We start from the raw sequence: 20,613 nt of genomic DNA on the forward strand, positions 1-20,613 counted from the left end.
CAAATTTTTATGAAGAACGTTTTTATTTTCAGATACTGTACCTGTTTCGTTTCGACTTGACATATCGACTTCCAATGTCGATTATTATCAAAACTATTTTACATAATAATCAGCTTTCAGCAATCAGCTGACTTTCGTTTGGTGAAAGATGTCTTCTGGAAGTGTGTGCTGTTGTAAATTTCGTGTTTAGTTGTTTATAAATTTAGTTTAGAATAGTGGACTATGGCAGGAAGTATTATGGACGAAAGAAAGTCTATTAGAGATTCGGCCAAAACATTAAAAAAGTATGGAAGCACAAGCAATCATATGAAAAGACAGGAACATTTCATAAAACATGCTGTTACAAAGAATGACACCCTTCAAGGATTAGCTTTAAAGTATGGAATAACGGTAAGAAGATTTAGTATCAACATTTAAGTTTATCTATTATGAATATAATAGCCTGTTATTGATAGTAATTAATTCATTTTTGTAAATCTTCATTCTAAAACAAAGTCAATGATAATAGGTACTTTTTTATAACAATATGACCCTAGTAAATAAGTTGATGAATTGGCAATGTATCAAAACTTATATTTTTGTTTAAATAGATTCATTTATATTTTATAATAGGGTTCTTAATTTTGAGTTTTTTGTTATCCGGTTTTTGCATAAAAATCACTTTCATCAGGACTGTGCATTTTTCTCAACAATAGATCCTCGAAGGAATACGATGTATAATCAAAAGCACTCACTAAGCTAAGATTATGTAGCCTATACTAGTATATCAACAAATGCTCAGCATTTGTTGATATAGATTTGGTTACACTGCATTATTTCTTCTCTGCTATATTTGTTATCCATATTTGCGTAGCAGTATGTAAGCCTATGGTAAAAAGCTAGGATATAAGTGTGGATGTTGTCAAGTCTACTAAATCATAAGTTACCAATCTATTCTTATACTTAGGCTAATTACTTTAATACTTGAAGTTGTTGCCAAGCACTGGGATCTCCAGATAGGCAGTGTCAAACAATTTATTCGGGCTAAATAATTTATTCTACCGTACGGTACCTATTATATTAGTTGTTTTTTTAAGAAAGGTGATATTTTAGATGTAACTAAAGTTGAAAGGATGGATATTAGTTTATAGATGGGTGAAAGAAGAATAGTGTAGATACTATAAACTCAAAGGCAACCATTTAAAACGTTATATTGGATTAATTAAAGCTTATTTGCTGTTAGTGCTTAAACAAGGCGTTAATTTTATAAAAAACTTTATTGTTTCAAAAAAGAAGTATTTTACCTTTATAGAAAATATATGAAAATGTTGAGAAACGTTTTGCTGGTCAACTTACAAATTTTCTCTTTGTTTTTTATCCCAACCATAGGCCTAATTATTTTTCATAATATTAAACATAACTTAGACCTATCCTAATACATTTCCAAGTTGTAGAAGTAAATCATCTTTCACCTCTTATTCACCCACAAACATAATTGGAGATTTTTTAGGCATCACTCTCAGCAGCAAAAAAAAAAAAAATAAATGAAGAAGGGCTATGGTACGGTATTAAGTTTATTTAAAAATAGTTTCCACATAACTATTCATACTAATTAATTTTGTTGATTCAAGTTAAAAACATAGATCGACATAAAATAATCTTGAATTAAGATTATGCATGTCAAATTTATGCAAATGTGTTTCAAGTATACTTCTAAACTAAAAATACTTCTTAGTACTAAAAATAAAAAAGGAGTTTTGTGTAAAATGTAATTTTATTACAAGAAATATCTCCCTCTTTTTCTTTATCTTTCCCCCTTCTGCCACTACTGCGTAAGGGTACAATCGTCTGTCCATCTCCTACACGTTGTCCTATCCTCTGCCATTCTTCTCATATCTCGCATCGTCCTGCCTCTCTCTCCACCCAATGCCTCCAGATAACCCTCTCAGTTATACCCTCTAGGTCCACCCCTCCGTCTCTTTCCTTCCCTTCTAGCCTCCACCACTTCCTTCACCGGGCGACATTGTTGCATTCTGGTGAGGTCCCCAAACCACTTGAGTTGCCTTATACCTTTATACCTTCTTCTTCATACATTACCCACAATTGTAGGATCGATGGCGTCATGTCATGAATAAAAAAAATATAACAAAAACCACTAAAATGATCAAGTTCAGATCGAAAAAAAAATTATATCATATGTGATGCGGAAAGCGAAAAGGGACCCAAAGTCGCTGGAGAAAATTTTTCAGGAGAGGCAAATCAAGTGATCAATGTCAAAAATATCGATACTCGGTTTTTAGTCGATTAATTTAGTCTGCTTCATTCTGTACAGGTTAAACATAACATCAACTGTTGGAAAACATCGATTGTATTCGATAATAATCGAATAGTGGAGCTATGTTCTGTTTAAGAAAAGGGACCCAAAGTCGTTATGGAGAAATAACATTGTGTGACAAGAGGTCCCTTTTCTAAAACACACTACTGCATATGGAAGTGCTGCACAAAATAACCTGCTATGAATTATTTTGGCATTGAAGAGAATTAGTACAGTTCCATACTTCATACAGAACATTATTTCTGTTAAAATAAACATTTTATCCAACAAGACACTGTTGGCAGCCATGCTATTCCACAAATCAAATCAATTAATTTATTGCCATTCTTTTTTTACAAACAAGTGATACAAAAAACATTCTTATAATGTTATAACTAATTATAATCTAAACTAATTTGAAAGCATATTCAATTTTCTTTTATTTTAATATTGAAATAATGGGCTCTCCCAGAAAAGCTAATGCTTGAGCTCTGGAAGAGAGTTCAAAAAAAATGTTAAAGGTAATCAGGTGAAAAGTGATTGGCAGAGAAACAGCTGTTTGAATTCACTGGTATTTGGAATAGAGGGAAAACATTTTAGTTGTAGTTTTATTGTTTGTATTTTCCATCTTTTTATTTTATAGTTTTTAGGGATAGGGACATGGGGGTTATGAACGAGCTTGTGGGAGTGATGGAGGGGGATGAGAAAATAGGGAGGGTAGGTGTAAAGGAAAGGAGAATAATTAAGGATAATAATTTATAAGTATAAGCTACTTAAGTTAAAAGGAGTGAAAAGGGGATAAGTAGGGCCTATAGAGGTATTAAAAGGATAAGAGAGGGGTGGGAGTGGGGGGGGGTGATGAAGAGGGGCGAGCAGATGGGGAGGATAGGCATAAAGGGAAGGAGTATAGTTATTAAGGATACTAATTTCAAAGTATACTAAGGAGAAAGGAGTGAAAAAGGGATGAATATGGCCTATAATAGAATGATGAGGATAAGAGAGGGGTGGGAGTGGGGGGGGGTGATGAAGAGGGGCGAGCAGATGGGGAGGATAGGCATAAAGGAAGGAGTATAGTTATTAAGGATACTAATTTCAAAGTATACTAAGGAGAAAGGAGTGAAAAAGGGATGAATATGGCCTATAATAGAATGATGAGGATAAGAGAGGGGTGGGAGTGGGGGGGGGTGATGAAGAGGGGCGAGCAGATGGGGAGGATAGGCATAAAGGGAAGGAGTATAGTTATTAAGGATACTAATTTCAAAGTATACTAAGGAGAAAGGAGTGAAAAAGGGATGAATATGGCCTATAATAGAATGATGAGGATAAGAGAGGGGTGGGAGAGGGGGCAGTGATGAGGGGGTGAGGAGTAAATTGAAATGGTAGGAATAAAGGGAAGGAGTATAATATAAGGGATAATGATTATCAAGTAGACCTTAAAAGAAAAGAGGATAAATGGGGCCAGTAGAGGTATGAGAGGATAAAAGAGTGGTAGGGAATTGTGGTGGGGGGGGGGAAGAGTAAAGAGGAAGGGGGAACTTTTTCATCAATTTTTTGATTGTTGACACATTAAAGTCTGTTTTGATGTATAATTTATCTCTTAAGTATGTGAAGTAAACAAGCAATAATATGTTATCAAACTTTGAAACGCGTTTTTCTCAAAACTACCATTTCAGTTATGAAAACTTCAAACTGCCATAACTTTTTCAAATTTACAGATAAAAATTTGAATTTTGCATTGAATTGTCAGGAATTCATAGCTTAAAAATACAAAAATATTATCTCAAAATGTTCAAAGTGCGACTTTGGGTCCCTTTTCGCTTTCCGCATCACATATGAGGCCTTGCTCTTCAACATAATGGCACTTTAGCCTGATAATATTTGAGACATTGAGACAGGTCATCATTCACATATTCCTGTACATCGTAATAAGCCCTGGTTCTCAGGAACCGGTCACAACTCTCTCGAACCCGCTGAGGTCCAACTGCTTCACCCCTGCAGGCAGCCTGTTGAAGCAGCGTACTGCTGGCTCCTATAGTATACTAGCGATTTATGGAGGCGCACCCTGCGGACGTCAAACAGCTCTCGATGCCTGGTGTTGTGGTGATGCACATCGGTCCGAGTCAACAAATTTTGTTGATTCTTCTTCACGTACATGAGGCAGCAGATTACTGTTAGAGTACCCAGCCTAGCAAAAATCGGCTTGCAATGATGCCTTTCCATACATTTGTGCCTTTCTTTAATGTCCTCCATCAGAGTTCTTCTTCCCACTTCTCCTCTCACTCTCTCTTTCCGCCATCTATCACGTCTTGTCTTTCCTCTTGCTCTCCTATGGAACCTCATTACTGCTGCAGTAACCTTACTACTTATTACAATAACATTTTTAATTATTGTTTCCTTCCTATCAGTTTTACCATTTTTTTCTTTGCAGACCGAACAAATACGCCGTGCCAACCGACTATGGACGAACGATAGTTTATTTCTGAGAGAGAGTCTTCTGATCCCGGTGCCCTCGGAAAGTGTTTCGTCGCCGAGCGATGTGAGCATGTCCGGTTCGTCGGCCTGTTCGCCCAGTTCGCCGCGGCAGAACGGCATCAACGACAACTACAACGACTTTCTCAACAAGATCGACTCGGCTATAGCAGAGACCAAGAGTCAGGTCATGCTTGCACAGGGAAATAGCATGTGAGTAACTGGCTTGTAACATTAATCAATATTTCACTCACTACATCAAATAGATAATTGGAAGAGAATCAAAAACATAAACCCTAACCTATTCATCTGAAAACACTGTGATTTTGTCAAAAATATAACTCATTTATTGTAAAATAACAAACATATTTCGATACCAATGGTGTCATCACTGGGGCTGGGATTTTAGTGTTGAAATATGTTATTTTACAATAAATAAGTTATATTTTTGACAAAATCCTAGTGTTTTCGTTATTGATAGATATCACAACATCTCACCAACAACAGTATCCACTATCTATCTTCCTAATTTTGATAATTAGTCTGAATGAGGTTAATAACGTCTGCTTCATCCATCACCCATACTTGTAGGATCGATGGTGTCATAATCCATCGTTCGACATAAGGGTATGATCACATTGGAAGTGTGAATGTGCAAGTGTATATCAGATCATGCATGAGCCAAAAAACAAAATCTGGAAAGAGCTATTGAAACGCGTTGCAACTTATATAGCTGCTCACCAGCAAGTGCACGCGTTCAGTGTGAGTGGTCCTATTGTTTTTTTCAGATTTTGTTTCTTGTCTGCAAGCTTGACCAAGCGTGCATTTGCACATGTACGCATACAATGTGATTATACCCCAAGGGTGAGGATAAACACTTCTAATAAAGATATTGTTAGTGTAATTATATCACAAGGTTTTACCAACGTTTGATCTACAGTTAGTAATAACCTTGTGTTGGGTTGCAACAAACAAGATCAATATTAAATTTTGTTTAATAATATTATTATTTTTAATAAATTTTGTTAAATAAAATATTATTAATATTAAAATTAATGGTTTATCAAGGATCTGATATTCATTAACAACATATCTACGATAAAACATTAATTTTCTTGGAATAATTTATGAAAATCTAATTTTACTGTATTTACAAAGCCTCCATGCGACGACTAATCAACATTAATTTTCCAAGTATTGTTAAATGTTGACCTCTAATAACAGTTAAAATAAAATTTGAACAATTTAATTTTACTAAATTCAGGGAGAGAAGAAGTTTTAGGCTTATGTCTGTTTTTTCATTCCAATATTGTGATGTTTTAACCTAATAAATGAATAAATAGTTGTATTGTAAATGTTTACAACTAAAACAACAGAAAATCGACTACTAATCGATAACTAATAGTACTATTTTATTACTAAAATAGTTAGTACTATTTTATTTATTTCGACTCTATGTATACTTGTAATGTCTGTACATGTACTTTGATCTATTTCGGCCCATCAAGTCTTCTAAATTTTATGAAGCAGCTCCCAACCTATCCTAATCAGCCCTATTTGATGATACACTTTGGACTGCTAGAGCTTTCCAATGAATCACTGCCTTGCTGACTTTAACTCAAATAGAATGCCGAATAAATTAGTTTTATTTGACTATTCACGCATAATTTAGTATGCAAATATGCGAACACTCACTTAAGAACCAATGGTTTTCTATTTCTGCCCAGCAAAACTGAAATTCATTGGAAATAAGGTCAAGATACTTTGACGTTGTAGCTACAAACATGACCTCATGCTGAATTATGCATAATAATAAATCCAATTATTATTAAATCCATTTTGTATGAATCCAAATTGAAATCTCATAATCTTTTTACTAGGATTAGGCTATTTCCATTTCTTTCTTGGTCTTCCTATGCCTCGCTTTCCTTCGGGTTTGTACTCCCATGCTTATATTGGGAGCCTATTAGATGGCATTCTGAGTAAATGAGTAAACCAGTTTTATCGATTTTTCTTCAGTATATCCAATAGCGGTCCTACATTCAGCTCAGCTCGTATGTTGCTCTTATTTCATCCTATCTAGTACAACCTTTGAACGCTCGTAAAAATCTCATTTCAGCAGCTTGTATACTAAATTCAGTTTGAAATCGAAATCTTCATTATTTATTGTTGATTGAGTCTAATCAATCAGTTCAAACTGTTGCATGGAAGTAAGATACTAGTAGTTCTGTGAACAGTAGACCTCGCGCTCAGTGAGTTACATTGACCTGTTGTTGTGTTTTCTCAAAAATTAATAAATAATTTATCAATTAAAAATGTCTAGAAAAAATCCTAAATAAACATAGAGCTTTCTGTCCTATATCGTACCGTGACGTGTCGTCCCGGAATGTGAGTGTGAGCGCTGTTATCAGGTCTGGCTGCAACTGTCTACAACGTTGATGGAAAGATACAATTTTCAAGATGTTCGATGTTTTTGAACGGGTAGTATTATAGTCAACTGTCTACTAACGTTAATGGAAAGATACATTTTCAAGATTTTCGATGTTTTTGAACTGGTAGTATTATGGCCTCCTAGACAGCTGATTTATGATGAATAATTCTATAGTCTGATTTTTACGGTAATATTGGCATATGAAGGAGGCTCCTTTTTCCTTTTATATTATCTTTGAAATGCAAAATTTCCAAAAAACCTTGTATATACGTCGACGCGCAATTTAGAAAGGCAATTTAAAATTTTGTCAAATTTTATGAAATCTATTACCGCGTTTCGCCGTAAATGCGCAACATATAAACATTTAAACATTAAGAGAAATGCCAAACCGTCGACTTGAATCTTGGACCTCACTTCGCTCGGTCAATAAATTTTAAAGGAATCATCTGAAAATTAGTAGACTCAATTTTTTGGCTGTTCTGCAAAAATACTCGTATGTTTTTTTTTGGGGGGGGGGGCTCTGAGGAGTAGAGGTGGCTTTTGAACACTGTACATTTTTTCAATTTTAATCAAGTTTTGTTTTGAAAAAATGGTCTATTTTAAACGGTTTTAAAATAAATTGGCAGCTTTCAGGCTACGAAGTATTCCATACATGGTGTATCTTCTTTAAGTAATAAATGAATGTATGAATGCTGTCATTTTATAAGAATTTATTCTACTAAGCATTTGGTTTCTATTTTGATAAATAATTAGTTTCGTCTTCCATGATTGACAGAGCAGGCATAGGCTATTGTTCAAGTCAGTACTAATTACTGTAGCGTGATAATGGAATGCATTTCATTCGTAAATGATACGTGATATTCTAGAATCAATTCAGACAGCATTTGTCCATTATTGCTATATAAACATAATCTAGCACGTTCAAGATAAGTAATAAGTTGCATTTCTTATTGCATTATTACATCAACACACCTCGTTATTTCAGAGTTGTTTAGACTAGAGCTTAATGAGTTCATTTTTATAGTTCATCAGAAATGCGATTTTTTGTCATACACTTGTCCTTATAAATAGTTGATTTATTTCTTCATAAATAATATTATAAAGACATGCAATTATAAACAATCATATTGGATCAAGTTTTGATTTTCTGAGAGGGCCTTATTTTCTGTTAAATTATTATCTGATGCGAATCTTTTGTCATACACTTGTCCTTTTCTGAGTAGGCCTACGTTGATTCATTTCTTCATAAATAATTATAAAGACAAGCAATTATAAACAATCATATTGGATCAAGCTTTGATTTTCTGAGAGGGCCTGATTTTCTGATAATTGAGAAAATTATGAATATATCCATTTATTTTCAAGTCAATATTCAATTGGAAGTATTTTAGAACAATATAGCTTACTTTGGAACAAATTTTACCTATTCAATTAAGGATATACTTAGCAGCAAGAACAAAAAGAGAAAATAGGGTTCAATGTATGCGGTGTTATCCACGGAAGAAACCAGAATTTATTTTTACTTTGATTGAAAATTAACAATCTATAAACTAGAAACTAAATTTCGAACTCTTCTGATCGAAATTTAATCTTATCTAGCTTCCTAGTTCCTAGTGTACCTTACAATAATTGTACACTATAACAATGTGTAGCTACAATAACTTGCAAATTTGCTGCCTACTCTCTAGTAAAAGCGTCTGATTCATTCTATTCTCAAATCGTATTATATTAAATCTAGAATTTTCCTATTCTTTATTTCTTTAATAAACAAACTAATAAAAACAATGCAAATGTAAAGTCAAGAAATGACTGTGATACGATTGACATTTCTATTTGTTTGGGTCCATCAAGTGGAGTAGAACGTGATAAGATTCTTATGTAACGGCTTGAATATTATTCTTTTCATTATCACTATTTGGTATTCAAATAAAAATGTAGTAATACATTGTTGAAAGATAGTTTCGTTCAAAACAATCAATCCATTGAATAGTATGCATTTTTTGTCTTAGCCTTGAATTAATTAATTTTTTACAATTATTCTCTTATCTGCGTTTAACAAGTAGTATATTGTATGACGCGAACATTTGATATCAATGAATGAGATTACCTCACCTATAATATTAGTCCCCCTAAAATTATAACATAATTTTAAATGATAATAATAATAATAATGCTTTATTGACATTCTAAATAGAACAAAAGCCTCATATATGAGGTAATGATATTTTGTGCTGGCAGCTTGACAGTAACTTCAATAACTATTTACAAATTTACAATTTCTTGATGATTTTCTCCCATCTCTTTCTGTCCCTGGCTATTGTCGGCCACATATCTCCAACTCTTTGGGTGAGCTCGTCTCTCCATCGGCACGCTGGACGTCCTCTCACCCTCTCCCTCTGGCCCGATCTCGTGGTATCCACTCCGTGCATATTTTCGCCCATCGCTCTGCTGTCATCCTTGCCACATGGCCAGCCCATCTCCATTTTATCGGGTGAGCTTCTTTTTGTAGGTATTTCACCATCACCTGCTTCAGTAAGTCTGTGTTTCGTCTTCTAAGATGCAGTCGCAGTCCCAAAATACTCCTTATCATCTTCGTCTGCGTTGTCTCCAGTCTCTTGTCTGATTGAGCCGTCAGGTACCAAGTCTGAGCACCATATAATAAAGCTGGATAAACACATTTCAGAAGCAATTTCGCTTTCAATTCATTCGAAAAGTCGCCCTTGAATATCTTCTTCAGTGCCCAATATTTTTCCAACCCTTGTTTATCCTCAAACTCACGTCCTTTCCCGTTCGGTTCTCAAAAGAAAGCAGTTGGCCCAAGTACTCATACTCATTCACATATTCTATTCTACCACCTGTAACATCAATTCTTACCGTGTCTGAGTTCGTCTAACTCTTGTTTTGCCTGCATTCACACACAGACCAATTTTCTTGCTGGCTTCTATAAGTTCATCAAACATTTCTCTCATCTCTTCCGCACTTTTTGCCACTAACATCACATCATCTGCAAATCTCAAGTTGGTTAGTTGATAGCCATTTATGCGCAAGCCTTTGCTCTCCCAACTTAAACGGCGAAAAGCATTGAATTTAAAATGATAATAACAAAAAATCGGTATTATCGTTATATATGTATTGTGGATGATTTTGTGGTATTTCTCCATAATGAATAAACACAAAGTAATGTTGTGAACCACTGGTCAAAATCTGGTTGACAACATTAATTTATGTTTATGCAGTATTATTGATAAATTAATAAAAACAATATAAAAATCTTGAAGTACCCTTTATTTTTTAAAAACTTTTAAAAATGACCCTAACTTAGGTCATTTTCAAGTTGAAATCAATCTATTTCAAAACTTTAAAATAGTTCAACAACTAGTTTCGTTCCTAACTTAGGTCATTTTCAAGTTCAAATAAATTGATTTTTTTTTTAAATAAATGATTTAATAAATTGAATTTTTTAAATAAATGATTTGGTTGTTAAATCAATTTATTTCAACTTGAAAATGACCTACCTAAGTTAGGGTCGAAACTAGTTGTTGAACTATTTTAAAGTTTTTAAAAAATGAAGGGTACTTCAAGATTTTTATATTGTTTTTATTCATTTATTAAAATATAGCCCATGTGAGTAAAGTGTTTTTAGTACTATTGATTTATGTGTTGAATTGTTCCAATATTATTTGCAATTGAAAACAAGAATTTTCACAAGTCGATGACAAAATGTTGCAGTGTGTGTGTTTTTTTTAAGAAATTGCCAACAGATTGCTGCAATTTTTGTTGAAAACTCAGTTGACAACTTGGCTTAAGAACTCTACTAATTTATTATTCTTGAGCCACGTTTACACCAGAGTTTGTAAACTAAGTTTTCAACAAATTGCGGCAATTTGTTGTCAATTTCCTAGAAAGCACAGAAAATTTTTGTTGTCAACTGTTGGAAATCCTTGTTTTCAACTCTTTTCTGTTTCCCACTCAGTGTCGATAAAGATCAAAGAAAGTTGTCGAAAATAGGTTGAAAACTTGTTGCTGCGCTCAAAACGAGCATCAACTTGTGGAAGACTGCTAACGTTTCTTGAACTGGTATTACTTCTTAGTAATTTGTGTCACGTTTCTTGATTTTATGGCCGATCAACAAAATCAAATACTCGAAGTCACTCAGAGAGTTTTTAGTTCTGCCGTTGCAACTCAGCTCACTACTCAACAGATCGATGTAATCTCGGAGATCAGCTATCATGTCACTGCAACTGCATATTATGTATCCCTGGCCTTCAACGAGGGTCTCACCCAATATTTCAATTTCAATCTATTTATTTCAATATCTTCAGATACTTTCTGTACAGTGGCTGGCTATAATGACTCAGTCAGCCATAGCCATATTTGCGTCTTCTATGTCCGACATTCTCAACACAACTGCCTATACTGAGCTTCAAATTATAATGGCAGTATTTGATTAATACTATTTTGGTGTTGCTATCCTTGTCTATCATTCGACAGATATGCTTTGGAACTTTTCATTTCTAGAATGCCACATTATAATGGTAGTATTTGATTAACGTTGGTGTTGCTATCCTTGCTATCATTCGACTAATATGTTTTGGAACTTTTCATTTCTAGAATAACACTTTTTCCATTGACTTGTTTTTTTGCCATTCTTTCTTTCTTTATCTATTCTCCCCTTTATTTAGATCATTCAATAATTCCGTTTATTCATTCGTGGTAAAGACCATATAGAATTAATATACAAATTAATATACTTAATGTAAATCATTTTTTTACTGTTATTAATTTTACAGAGATGACGGCCTTCCTTAGCTATTCTTACTTCTTCTTAGGCCAACCCAAGGTGTGATGTGTACCGTGCTTATGGGTGGTGCTTTAATATGGGATCTCTAAAGATACCTGCAGGACACCAGGCGTCTCCTGTAGTATTTTGCCTTGCCTGGACATGCGGGGCTCTGTTTGGGTCGACTCCACTTCCCTAGCTATTCATGGGAATCACATGAACAAACCAAACCCCAAGGCAACTCCAGAAGTTGCCTTGACTTCAAACCCATCGGGATATGCCTCATCAGGGCAGTTTCCTAAATCTAAATGAGTGCTTCAGAAACACAGGAGGTTCCGTTGCACTCTTTATGTAGAGCTATCAATATTGAGAAGGCTTCTACTGATCGCGACATGGATAACGTAAGCACAATCACACCATCCCAACTAGAGAGGGAGGATGAGCTTTTCAGAAGTCCAGAAAAACAAGAATCTGCAGGAATGCCTGAGGATGCAATAGAGCAACCGAGCAGTTTGCGGGTGGAGAGACCAAACCTCGCCACTGTTTAAAAAGAAGGGCGGCCATTCAGGCAAACCTTCTTGGGAGAGGTGAGGCTTTTGACCCTTCAAAGTTTCTGAGGGGCAAAAAGAAAAAAACCAAGTGACTAGAGATGGGTGAAACTCCAGGTACAAATCTGGGTCAAGAGGCTGAGTCGAGGGTGGCCAAGCGCCAGTCACCCTAGAGGCAATTTGGCGACCCCTCCCTCAACGGAAGGACCTGCAAAAAAGTCCTGGAGTGGAACTCACGTAGGTCGCGAGTTTGCGGGTGGAGAGACCAAACCTCGCCACTGCTCAAAGAGGGGCGGCCATTCAGGCAAGATTTCTTGGGAGAGGTGATGCTTTCAACCCTGCAAAGTTTCGGAGGGGCAAAAAGAAAAAAACCAAGTGACCAGAGATGGGTGAAACTCCAGGTACAAATGTGGGTCAAGAGGCTGAGTCGAGGGTGGCCAAGCGCTAGGCGCCCTAGAGGCAATTTGGCGACCCCTCCCTCAACGGAAGGACCTGCAAAAAAGGCCGGGAGTGGAACTCACGTATGTCACGAGGACCAATCAGTCTGGAGAGACTGCCAAGCATATCACACTGGATTGCGAGAGTCTAGGGGTAAGGAGAAGAGCTCTGTTTGGCTGCAAGCAACCAGGTGATGAATGGGTTGTTAGTACAGGGAACAACAAAGATGGAAGATGAGGAGTAGATGATGAGAAATGCTGAGAGAAAGATTAAAAGGTGTTGGGAAAGGATAGGAAATGAAGAGTAGGAAGAGAAAGGATAGAAAATATGAGAGGAAACTGATGATTGAGGGAGAAAAGAAGTGACGAATGAGAGAGAGTGTGTGTAAATTAGCAGAGAGGAATTAAATAATTTGCTGCGATGTGGATATGAATTTTTTATTTTCCATGTTTTATCTTGGTGAAATAAATGTTCAATACTAATTCGAATATGACTAAAAATTAAATACTTTTTACTCTCGTTCCTCAACCAAATAGGTTATCTGTGGATAAATAGGTTATTATGACCCACCATTTGGAAGAAGAGATCGTGGACGTCCGAGGAAGAGATTGGTTGATTTTAGAGGCACAGAAGTTCGTAACAGGAAGTAATGCGTAATCTCCTGGATCTTGTACAGGACACGGGAGTTGGTTTGCCTATTTAACATACTTTTGGGACACACAATAAGCTTCGGTTCACGTGTGAGGTTCTTCGAACCTTTGGATCTTTGAATCCGTCCCTTCAAACATAACATATCATTCGACAAAGCTGATAGTGCTATCCTTTTATAGCTCCGTAACGTTGTCAGATAGTTTTTTAACAATGTAGATGTATGATTAATTCATAAAATATTTAATCTCAATTATGAAAATGTATTATACAATTATTATTGAGAAATATATTCAAGTATGAATCTATTATTGTAAGTAAGAATGAACAGTTAATATTACATCAGATAAACTGATATTAGCTATCCTCTACAGATGGCTAATATCTATAGATATTTTCAAATCATTATTCCTGAACCAAAAATCAAGTGACGAAGCAGTGTGTGATTTCATAAACTTAACCTTTGGACAACATAAACATTCTATCAAAATTTTTGGAGAGAAATCGTACAGGCTCAGCCTAGTTTTTCCTCCAATGTCATACCGTAACTATATTATGATTATAGTGTTTTGTAAAATGAATAAAATAAATGGCAGAGGCAAGGCTGAGAATCGGCAACGCTGTTATAGTATCTTTCTCCACATCAGTGCAATGGCATCAAGTTTTTCACTTTGTTGTTCTACATGTGAGAACAGCAACTAGTTTTCTAAAAAAAGAAAAACTATTTGTGGGCAACATTCTGTTGATAACTTTGGTATAAATTGAGATTTATACAATAATAACAATAATTTAACAATAATTTAACAATAATTTGCACTTGTTCAACGGCACAATACATTTGCAGTTTCAAAGAAGTTTATTTATTTATTCATCACATTATGTACAAATTGAGATTTTTACAATAACAATTGTAATTTTCCACTTGTTCAACAGCACAACTTGTTTGCAGTTTCAACGAAGTTTATTTATTTATTTATCTCATAGTGTACAAATAATTAACATGAGGAAAGGTACAACAGTTGAACATTAAATACAAGGTGAACATTTTATTTTTCCAGTTTCAAAGGAGTTGAAAATTTTATTTTATATTGCAGTTTCAAAGAATCCGACGACCAGCTGTTCATGAAGCGGCGCGCGCCGATGTCGCGCCTCAAGCACCAACAACAGCAGCAGCTGCAGCAGCAACAGCAGTTGAGCAACGACCCCTACCAGCCGCAGCAGTCCTACCAACAGTACAACCATCGCAGCAACAGTGCTAGCAGCGTCAACAGCAACTGTTCGGATGTGCCGCTGGTCATGACGCAGGGCCGCAGGGTTCGCAGCTCGCTGCAGCGGCTAGAGCAGCAGCGTGACGAAATGTTCGAGTTGTAGCAGTTGCTCAATGCGCATGCGCGAAACGCCAACCTCAACACCTCATGCAACCTCAACGCGCCCCACTTATAATGGTCAATGTTGGATAGGTGTCACAATGAACTCTCATTAACAATTTAGGGGTAACGATGAACAGTTTGTATTCAAAGTTATTTATGATACGATGAACAGTCTGCACCCAAAGTATGCTACCGAAAATTGTCGAATATTTCATATTCATTCTGATCCTCATATTTTCAATATTCCATATTCATTCTGATCCACTCGGTAACGATGAACAGTTTGTATCCAAAGTTATTTATGATACGATGAACAGTGTGCACCCAAAGTAATATGCTACCGAAAATTGCCAAATATTTCATATTCATTCTGATCCACTACGGTACCGAAAATTATTGAAATACACTTTCATGTATGGTAAATAATGGTGTAATCTCAACATTTGATTCGGTATCTTTAAGGCTGTGCAAAGGCTAAAAATAAACTTTCTACTGGTGATATTTTTCAAAGTTTTTCGATTTGTATATCATGAAGCTATCCAAATGAACAAGTTATCTCAGGAAAACATTTTTTCTGATTTCTTTGAGATATGAGCGCTTAAAGTTTAAATTTTTGGGACAGAACATTTCAAGTTTGGTAAGAGATAAATCAATGAGAATTAGCGGATAGATTCTTCATGGTATTGTTGATCTAGAAAAACAATTTTTTTGAAAATATCAATTTTTGAGAAAGTTATTCAATTTACCAAAATTAACTCAACTAAAAGTTATGTTTGGTCATTTTTAGTAAATTGAATAACTTTCTCAAAAATTGATATTTTCAGAAAATTTTTGTTTTATTAGATCAACAATACCATGAAGAATCTATCCTCTAAATCTCATGGATTTATCTCTTACCGAATTTAAAAAGTTATTTGAGAATTTGAATAGTTGAGTTATTTTTGTTAAATTGAATAACTTTTCCAAAAAAAGATTTTTTCAGAAAATTTTTGTTTTATAGATCAACAATACCATGAAGAATCTATCCTCTAAACCGAATGGATTTATATCTTACCGAACTTGAAATGTTCTGTCCCAAAATTTTAAACTTGAGGCGCTCATATCTCAAAAAGTGATGATCGAAAAAATATGTTTTCCTGAGAAAACTTTTTCATTTTGATAGCTTGATGATATACAAATCGAAAAACTTTGAAAAATATCACCAGTAGAAAGTTTATTTTTAGCCTTTGCACAGCCTTAATAATACATTACCCCGTATTCAAAATTGGATAGGGGTAACAATAATTGGCACTCTCAATGGTCAATGTTGAATAGGTGTAACAATGAACTGTCCCTATTTAAAATTGGATAGGTGTTATAATGAGCAGTCTTATTCAAAGAAATATGATACAATAAACAGTCTGTATCCAATATCCTACCAAAAGTTGCCGACTCGTTCAACAGTGTAACCTCAATAGTTCATACTAATTTCGACCAAATACCGAAAATAACAGATATACACAGAAATACTGAATAGAGTAAACTTCTGATAAGTAATGATGCACTACCAAAAATTATTATTGAAATACAGTCTCTTATGGTAAATAGTGTAATCTCAACATTCAACATGGTATGTGTAATGATACATTACCCCGTATAGGGTAGGGGTAACAATGGAAAGTCTGTATCTAACGTAATATGCTACCGAAAATTTCCGAATCGAAACAGTGTAACCTTTGAACGTTGAACAGTGTAAACAGTGAATAGTTCATATTAATGTTGATCAACTATTGAAAAATACACTGAATGTTGAGTAGAGTAAACTCCTGATGAGTAATGTTGCATTACCGAAAATTATTGAAATAAAGTCTCATAAGTAAAAAGTTTAACCTCAACATTTGCTATTTTTAGTGATACATTACCCGAATTCACTCTGAAATGTTGAACCACTGAAACTTACAGATAGGCTATATTATGCTGATATACACCGTGTCCCATGGAGAGGTTTACACGTTTAATTTTATATTACGTGCCCATTCATGCACCGAACTTTTTCAAATTTTACACAGTTCACAAAGTACGTTCTAAAAATATTCTGGGAAAATTTCAGCTCCCTAACCTTTGTAGAAACAAAGTGGTGGCATATTGAGAATTTTACCAATTCATTAAAATGTTCAAAATGCCGCAATTTTGTTTCTATGAAGGTTAGAAAGCTGAAATTTTCCCATTATATTTTTATAACCTACTTTGTGAACTGTATAAAATTTGAAAAAGTTCGGTGCATGAATGGGCATGTAATATAAAATTAAACGTGAAACCTCTCCGTGGGACACTGTGTATACTGATATATTGAGTTAACTCTTGATATCTTGATAGATGATCATGAACTACCTAAAATTATTGAAATATACCATCATATTATTTATGTTGAAGAGTGTAAACTTAACCTTAATGATGAGGTATCTGAAATAATACATGACCGGAATCCACTCGGAAACGTTACATTACCGAATAAACCCATAACGTGAAATTACTGGAAAGTACTTTTAAACGTTAATGGGTGTAACCTCAATAGTCATGATTCATTACCAAAAAAGGCTTCCTTTAATCAAAATTTCTACCGTAGGCTGGATCTATATTAGAGTAGACTTCTTCCGTATGTCTGTTTCTCTATAGAATTGTTATAGGATTGAAAGAATAAGACTTTCATATTGTCAATATCACTTTTACAATATCAAAGTCTTATTCTTTCAATTATGGAGAAATACCACATCTCATACCATACAATCAAATATTGTTATAGGGTTAGAGTCGGTCAGACCCTATATAGAATTGGGTCGGTCAGAGAGGACGGAAGGAAGTTGGTAGAAAAACACGTTTTGATCATATCTATAAACATAGATCTCGCCAGTCAGTCGGAGCTGGGAGAGAACTCTAGTGGTTGAAAATAGTAACAAAAGAAATTGAGAATAATCTTTATTGATTATTTGGCATTACTATTGATTAAATAGTATCCAATATTTCACGTATCCAACAATGCATAGGCTACAGTACTACTAAAGAATGGAGGTTCACCAAATATTTTCCTGGATGTTTCATAGTGAATAAGGAGTATTTCAGTGAGAAAATTAAGAAGTTCACTGTCTACATCCAACAACTGTTCATCCTTATCAATCTATCACACTATGCGACTTTAGCAAAAAATTGGCAATTTTTTAACTTGCACTGTCTTTTCATTATCAACACATTTACAAATGTGAACATGCTTTGATTAAATTGTAAATTATTCCAATATTGATTGATATCTGACTGTGCAATATTGATAAAATGTAAAAATATGTAAATACACGTTAGGATAACAATTATTTAACGGATGTAGCTAATAGCAGTTGTTTGTTATTTCATATATGCTATTATGTGAATCTAGTGTTATTTTATAAGACAAATTTATCCTACTTTTATTAGATGGAGCGTTAACCAAAAGTGGTTTGTTATAGTTGAGACTGATGAACAAATTGTGGTTAATTTTATTTTTATGGTTTATTTGATACTAATTATAATTATAAGTATCCATAACCAACATACAAACCCTAATTTCCATGAGCTTAGTTATTTTTTTCATTAATATTTGATTAATTATTTTGGATTTTTCCTCATTTTGAATTGAATAACGATTTTGTTGATTTTTGTCACAATAAATGAATTTAATAATTACAATGAATTATTATAATAGGGGTTTCAATCATGTGACAGCAAATTGAAAACACAATGAATAAACCTTGCTTATTTTGCGAATTTTCAATTAATAAATTATTTACATTTCATGAAGAATGTACTACTAATAAATGGAAGCGAAATTCTTGCCTACTTATGGAAGTAATACATCAATTTCATTAACTTTTCATTAAGTTGGTTTCATTATGTCTTTCACTCGTTTATTTTTCATACTATGAGCAGTTTCGAGTTTATGCCGCTTTATTATAATTTGGAAGGCTTTCAATATACTTCATTTCTAAAACGCTTAATGTACCCTACTTTATTAATAATATACATTTATCTTCTCTTAGAATAAAATCGGATATACATTTTGAAGAAATGGAATATAATTGAAAGTTCTAAATTTTATTATAGATATAAAGACTAGTTTTGAAGAAGAATAATCATATCAAACAGTTATCCTGCTTGCCAATATATTCAGTATTGATGAATACTAATAAATAATATCTAAAAGTGGGGAAGGAATAATATTCTAACACTAGACAATAATAGTCTCAAAAATTTGAACCGTGAAAATTTGTATAAGTTGGTGAATAACTCTTAACTTGTTCAATCGATTGATACAGTTATAATTACTTAAATTATTTTAAAATTAATGTGGGAGATCAATACATTTTCTTTTCATAAAAAGTCATAATGAATATCTGAAAATGTTGCTTCATGTTATGATTTACGAAATATTTTCCATTCTTTGTTCAAGAATTACTTCGTAAATTGTTCTATTCTTTGTACAACAAACATTAATTTATTAATCAATCGAGTGATTGATCTTTGTAGATAATTATAGTATTTCATATTGTTATTTAATTTTTAAGTACTTTCTTTCGTCTCAAATTATTTTAACTAATCTTCATTAGCAACTCGTAAATTAATTGCAGGAATTCAATATTAGATGTGATTAAACTATGTTGAATTTAGAAATAAACACCCAGTTGGAAAAGGGTTTCGGTTTTTTCATATTTCTTTCAAAAACATTCAATAAGATATTTTTTAATACCCTGCTTCTTTACCCCAACTGCTTTGAATGAGTCAAGAATAGACTAACTTTGAACATTTAAGTTTCCAAGTAAACTTTTTTTAGATCCCTGCTATCTAATATTATTGATTACACTTGCAAACTATCAAAAACTGTTAGGTTTTTTGTAAAAAATTGATTAGCCTGCCTAATAGTGGATTCCATGTAAATACCAAATTATGCAGTAGTACTAAGTAGCGCACATTTTTTCTAACCATCCCCGAAACAAATGTAAAATAAAATTATATTTTTCTATTATATTACCTACATATTTTATTCATACAGAAAGGTTTATTCTGATACCAGATAGATGTCATTATAGATTCCTTGTAATATCTAGTTTGAAGTATTACCTGTAGATTATTTTTGTAGAAGTTAGAAATCATTATATCAATAGAACACAAGACTTCAAATTAAAAAGGCTCATCCAATCTATTTTATTTTGCTCAATCTGATTTATTAATTTATTTAATAATAGATAACATAATTTTGAAACCTCACAAATTTCAATAAAAAATAATGTTATTCACATATTTTCTGCTGTAAGCTATTTTCAAAATAATTCTGTTTGAGAATATTTAAAATATTATTATGAAACATGATGTCATGGAAAACTGAATATTTATTAAGAACTAGCCCCAATAGAAACGCATAACTGGTCTCATTCTTTTTATCGGATAATATTTCGTTATTAATTAACGTTAGTCATTGATAATTATTAATTTTCAATCTTATTACTGGACAAAATTGTGCTTGTAAAACATATGAAAATGGGATACCCATGAATACCCATGATAGAGATACACTAAGTATGTATGAAACGACTATACATTCTTGGAAGACATCTTTCATTCAGTATGAAAGT

The 20,613-nt window shown here is 33.7% G+C and overlaps 1 protein-coding gene across 1 annotated transcript; it reads left to right on the top strand.

Moving 5' to 3' along the window:
- Positions 1–127: 127 nt before the first annotated feature.
- Positions 128–15,992, top strand: LOC111049171 (lysM and putative peptidoglycan-binding domain-containing protein 2). Its single transcript, XM_022335185.2, has 3 exons — positions 128–390; positions 4,722–4,975; positions 14,702–15,992. The coding sequence occupies exons 1-3, from the start codon at positions 223–225 to the stop codon at positions 14,976–14,978; spliced, it is 699 nt and encodes a 232-aa protein (XP_022190877.1). The 5' UTR covers positions 128–222; the 3' UTR covers positions 14,979–15,992.
- The last annotated feature ends 4,621 nt before the right edge of the window (positions 15,993–20,613 follow it).

Source organism: Nilaparvata lugens, chromosome 4, assembly GCF_014356525.2.
Source record: "Nilaparvata lugens isolate BPH chromosome 4, ASM1435652v1, whole genome shotgun sequence".
Classification (NCBI taxonomy): domain Eukaryota; kingdom Metazoa; phylum Arthropoda; class Insecta; order Hemiptera; family Delphacidae; genus Nilaparvata; species Nilaparvata lugens.

Excerpts from the sequence above, each read along its gene's own strand:
- LOC111049171 (XM_022335185.2), top strand. The coding sequence starts at position 223 with ATGGCAGGAAGTATTATGGACGAAAGAAAGTCTATTAGAGATTCGGCC. Across the intron at positions 391-4,721 it reads CTTTAAAGTATGGAATAACG|ACCGAACAAATACGCCGTGC; the intron begins GTAAGAAGATTT and ends TTTTCTTTGCAG. Across the intron at positions 4,976-14,701 it reads CTTGCACAGGGAAATAGCAT|TTTCAAAGAATCCGACGACC; the intron begins GTGAGTAACTGG and ends TTTATATTGCAG.